This window comes from Cyprinodon variegatus, unplaced genomic scaffold, assembly GCF_000732505.1.
Source record: "Cyprinodon variegatus isolate N-32 unplaced genomic scaffold, C_variegatus-1.0 Scaffold1, whole genome shotgun sequence".
Taxonomy (NCBI): Eukaryota; Metazoa; Chordata; class Actinopteri; order Cyprinodontiformes; family Cyprinodontidae; genus Cyprinodon; species Cyprinodon variegatus.
In genome coordinates this window covers 1,974,344-1,980,010 of record NW_015150454.1, presented here as the reverse complement: position 1 = coordinate 1,980,010, position 5,667 = coordinate 1,974,344, and the positions used below count along the sequence as shown (strand labels likewise).

The window sequence follows — 5,667 nt, the reverse complement described above, 5'->3', positions numbered from 1 at the left end:
CACTTTGCAGTAATGTTGTGTTTAATTCAAATCACATTTATTTTTGTTGTAGTCTGCTTAGTTATTAATTAAAACTATATATTTTTTTCTCTTTGAAAACAAAAGCTTTACAACATGCATCTTTCAGTGCCCATCTTTTTTACATATTCGACCATAGGCCTGCCTCTTCACTACACTGTTTACTGTTCTTGCGTTTTTGGTGTTTAATTTTAGTAGTATGAAATCATTATGTTCTGTTCTGTTTTGTTTTTCTTGTTGTTTTTTTTTATAGCCATGTGCTTCGTGACTCTTTCCCACCTTTAGCCTATCCGCGACACGCCTGGCTGTTTACACTTAGCGGAAGTGACGTCACCTGCGTTTTGAATCGTGCGGGCTAACTGGGATTGATCGAGCCTGCATAACCTTTGCACTGTTCAACCCGACCCTCCTCTCTCACACATCGGGGGGGAAACTGCAAACTTCATGTATCCATAATCTCTAACGCGGTAAATCAGTCGCTCTGTTTAAATAATCCAGGTTTCCGTTACTATGGAAACAGTCCCTTGTCTTGCTAGCTGGTTGTTTTCCGTAGCTAACGGCGCTCCTTCTCCGCTATGACTCTTACATAATATTTAATATTTTATCAACATGGTGTTTTTTGTATCCCATTTAGTAGATTAATACATTTTATATGTTGATGTTGTTTATTGAGACTCGTTTAGTGGTTTATCATCACCCTCAGCCGCTGTAATAACCGTTAGCTCTTTAATGTGCTAATAGCACAACAAAGCTAACACACAAAAGAGGTCATGATGTTGCTCAGCTGATGCTCGATATGTTCATGATGTAGGATCAGTGTCAACATGCTTAGCTTACCGGAAGAAGGGGTTTTGTAACGTCTTTTTGTAACATCTATATTTAGGCCCTAGAGTGTAGCCTTGTTAGATGAGCGACAGCTGTTGGTTTGGGTTATTTAAAAATGTCGCTGGCTGCTGTCAGTAATAGCTACCCTGATCATCATCATCATCATCATCAACAGGAGAACAACATGGACCTCCAAAAAATCATCCACAGCGCCCTGCACGAATTTATCCAGACTTACATTCCCGATGCAGACCTAAGGTAAGACCCTGATCAGAATGATTCAAATCCCTTTAAAGTCAGAATTGTTCATCTTTATCTAGATTAACTATAATAGAGCTTTGGTTACTTCAGTTATTGAACCCGAATCACATCTAGAAAAACATATAATTGGCTACTTAAAGCATCAGTAAAATGTGCCGATAATGGTTTCCATCGTTTTGTGATGTAATACTTTGAAAAGGATTTTTATATGTTAGTATTTACCCATTACAAGTATTTTTTTTTTTCTTATGTACATTAGTATAACTTTTTCCTACCCTCAAAGATAAAACTTGGCAGGCTTCAGTAATTAAAAAACTACTTTGAGTCTGGAGTACCTTCTTTTTTTATTTCGTCATTTATGATGGAAAACTCTATGGAGGACCAACTCTGCCTATATTTAAAAATAATAATAATAATAATAATAATGCAATTAATTGCCCCCAAAAACACTATAAACAAATAAATGTAGGTAGAAATTAAATTATAAAGTGGTATAATTTTCGCTTCTTTATTTATTCACCTTTGTAATAATTACCTTATTTATTTATTGTCCAATGTAATCTTCAACTTTATTTATTTATTACTTAGCTTTTAAAGTATTTATTTATGTGCATGATAGAATATTTTTGTTTGGTTTATTCTTCCTTTGTATTTTTTTACCCTCTTTATTTCTGTCGTTTTTACATTTCTGTATACATTTCTGCCTCATTATGCAAATGAGGAAGGGCTGTGTCTTAGAGGGTCAGGCCCATGTGAATTAAATGCAACTTGTATCAAATCCACAATATATTCTGCAAAATAACCGTTGATGTTAACCTTTTGTAATGATGTAATAAACTACGTGATAAAACATTAATGCTTTGTTGCGCTAACCTAGAATATCTTGCTTTTTTAAAATTTTCGTTGTTTATGTACTTACAATTTGAACAGCTTGAACAGGACACATTTTGATTTACTCTAGGAGCTCATCTAAATCCATTCACGGCTACAGAATAAAGTAGACTGTACATTATAGATTTAACAAAGCCTCTGAGATGAGGTCAAAATGTTTACACTTTCTTCCATTGGATGAAAAGGTGTATATTTGTCTTCTTTTCAAGTAAACTAGTGGTAGAAACATTGTAAACTTATGGTGATTTTATCCCCCCCCTCAATGCAGCACGCTGGATGATGTTCTTCTGTCGTACATCACTGGAGTCCTTGAGGATTTGGGCTCCCAGCAGAGCGTTGAGGAGAACTTTGATGTGGAGGTCTTTGGAGAAATGCTGGAAGCTTACATACCTGGGTTTGCTGAAATTGACAGGTAACACAGCCACATGTTGTCTCTTGGTTGGTTATATAAAAGTAAGACGAATAGAGATTTTTAAATAATGGTTTTCATTTTCTCTTTAGTGTCAAAGTTTGTGAAATGATGTTCAGTCTGGCTTCAAAGCTGGCCACTGCTCGGACATCGGGTGAGTGTTTGATTATATTTTCCTAAAGCGTTCCTTTACCAGCCTGCATTACAAACTAAATGTTGATTATTTTTTGTTGCTTTTCAGCTGACAAAGAAAACAGCGTGCCTAAGACAGGGACAGAACAGCTTTCTTTGAAACTTACTACCCTGGCCAGTCAACCAGCGCCAGGACAAGAACCTCAGTGCCTTAAAACACAGACAGAGGGCGCTACAGCCAAGGTGATGACAACAACACGCATCAGCAGTTTTACTTTCCACCTCAAGCTTTAGAATTAATATTTAAAACTATAAATATGATGTTCTTCAGCTGTCCGTGTCTGAGTGGGAGATCCAAGAGCAGCACCTGCTGGAGATGTTTCCAAAGTGCAGTTTGTCAGAAGCTCGCAGTGCCCTTTCCATTGCTAAAGGAGACATGGAGGAGGCGGTGCGACTTATCATAGAAGGGGATGTGCAGCTCAGCCCTACTCCTCTTAATGTAAGTCTCCATGATGAAAAAACTTTGCGCTTTATCTTAGGGGCTCTCCACCATTTTTAAGTTACCCCTGCAACCTGCAAACGTTATGCATACAGACTTTATTCCCATTTGGTCAAGTTAAAACCACACATTTTGACCAATTTAATTTGCACATTATGTGAAAGACTGACAAAAAGTTGAAGATTATTTTGAAAATGAAAAATCTAAAAAAAAAAGGGCTCATGAGGATCGCATCAGCCCAGCCAGTGGCTTTGCAGAACCCCTGTTTACTAATTTTACAGCTTGAAGGGTTTTTCCACATTCTTCTTTATGAAGTGGTTCAAGTTAGAACAGAAATATCCTTTATCATCCCACAGTGGGGGAAATCAAGGCGTGTCTGTGGTAAATCATCATCGCTACAGTTTCTCTGCTCTGAACTTAAGCTATTTCTTTCTAACACATGGGTGTGCTTTGATCTAAGCCTTTCAGTCTTAGCTCTTACTTTGCACTTAGTGTTGTTTTCCTGGATGGAGTTATGTTTCCCTTTTTTCAAGTGTTTGGAAATCGCTAACAGGTTTTTTTTTTAGTGCTGCACTGTGTCCCTTTTATCAACAGGTTTCTTTGTCCCTGCATGAGAAAAGCCTCCCATCAGCATGGTACCATGCCATGTTGTGTTCATCATCAGAAACTTGCATTCATACTTAGTTTGAAATAACCGATACGATGGTCTTTACTAGTTGACTGATTCCTGAAAGCAGTTCATTGATCTGGATTTATGCATTTACTTTGGGACTGTTAAAGGTGTAGTGGATGTTCTATTTCTGGGTGTATCATCTAAATAAGTGGTCCTCTTAATTGTCAAATATTCTGGTGATATGTTTACGCAATACCATTCTACTTGCTCATCCCCATTTTCACTTACTGGTGGTGAGTCTGACATAGTGGAAAAATTGCAAATCTTTTGGAAAGTAAGTTTGTATGAGCGATGCAAAAGGAAACTTTTAAGCAGAGCGTGCACGAGGAGAAATGGGCTCATGCATGCTCTCGTACACGTTTAATAGATGCTCCCTCTCGGGAGCAGGTACAGGGTTGTGCATGTGCATTTTTAATATTTTTTTTAAGTGCAAAGGGCGGTTCTTTTCAAAAATCCCTCACTATACCTTTAAACTAAAATTGGTTCAATTCGAATTAGAAAATTATTTGAACATGTTTTGACTCATAAACGATGCTGTATTTTTGCTGGTCTGTAACATAAAATCCCAATAAATGCAGTAAAGTTTGTAGTTGTTGCATAATAAAGAATACTTGTACATGCCTCAGTAAACAGCTGAGTTGATCTCATTCTGCTGTCTCAGGTAAACCAAGGGAAAAGCATTTCCTCTCTTGCGGACCAGAAACTTAAAGAGAGTATCCTTGAGAAGTAAGTCAAATGGTTAATATCATGGCTGTAAACAGAAATATCCTCTCAAGTTAATGTTCAATCTCTCTGTGCAGATACATGCTGGTGGACAGTGAGGAAGATAACAAAACACATCGGCCTGTCGCCCCCAAAGATGTATGATTCTGAGCAGATTTCATCTTCAGGAAGTTTTTTTTTTTTTCAGTAACACTTTTTGTCTCTCTTAATCAGGCTCCAAAAAAGCTTGTTCGCTACCATGGTAACCAGGTGGTTACAACAAAAGGTGAGAGATACCAGCTTGTGAAGAAAAACGAGGATGACGAAATGAAGAAGACCTACGTCAACCTGAAGCCGGCCCGAAAGTACCGCTTTCATTGATGATGAGCTCCTGCAGCTAGTAACAGCATTGTTTACACTACTCCTTTATCCAGCTCATTAAACCGGAACTTGGTGTAATTTTTTTTTCTCCCCAAGTAGTAGAAAGCATTTTGTCTTTTCAGTGTGGGAGTGGCTTATTTTAAACATTTCTAACCATCATGCCTTGAAAAATATCTTGGTATTTTAGCTGCGTCGCTGATGCTTTTCAAACTTTTTTTCATCAAGCTGTTGTAAGTTGTTTTTTGTTTTTTTTGTGTGTCAGATTTATTTTTGGCCACCTCAGCAGGTCTGATGTTGCACTGACAGCTCTTTTCGGGCAGGAATTATTGATCCATGATATTTCCTAGTGAGCATTTCTATGTTTGTGAATAAGTGGTGCTGCCGAAGTTAATTTAGGACATTAGAGGTCTTAGTTTCTTTCCCCATCCCCCATATATTTCATCATGGTTTATTATAGAATTTTGCTTAAGCCTTTAATTATGTATGTTGTGTTTTTGCTACACTCCAAAACTGTATTTTATCTGACAGATTTACAGATTTGTAAGTTATTGCACTGATCCAGGGTGAAGGCAAATGTCTAAAAAGAAAGGAGTCTTAGTATGTGTCTTTATTACTGAGTAGGGAAAAACTGTATATTTGTTATTCTCTACTGAGCCACTTTGACCACTAACAGATTTGGCTTCGCCCTGACAACATAAGTCTAATTTTCATCCATCATATTTACTGAAAAAGCTAAATTAATGTAAACGTTTGCTGGAAAGCAAATACATTTTTTTTTCTAGAAGTGAACAAACTACAACACCGTCTTATGTATTGGAACATGTGGTTTTTGGTTTCCTTCAATTCTTCTGTAAATTGCAAACCTGATGAGTTTTA

At 37.2% G+C, this 5,667-nt stretch overlaps 1 protein-coding gene across 1 annotated transcript; it reads left to right on the top strand.

Moving 5' to 3' along the window:
- The first annotated feature begins 348 nt into the window (after window positions 1-348).
- Window positions 349-5,055, top strand: cuedc2 (CUE domain containing 2). Its single transcript, XM_015390564.1, has 9 exons — window positions 349-485; window positions 1,019-1,101; window positions 2,264-2,407; window positions 2,497-2,558; window positions 2,646-2,779; window positions 2,868-3,035; window positions 4,370-4,434; window positions 4,509-4,569; window positions 4,645-5,055. Exons 2-9 carry the CDS (start codon window positions 1,028-1,030, stop codon window positions 4,789-4,791), a joined length of 855 nt encoding a protein of 284 aa, XP_015246050.1. The 5' UTR covers window positions 349-485; window positions 1,019-1,027; the 3' UTR covers window positions 4,792-5,055.
- Window positions 5,056-5,667: the final 612 nt, after the last annotated feature.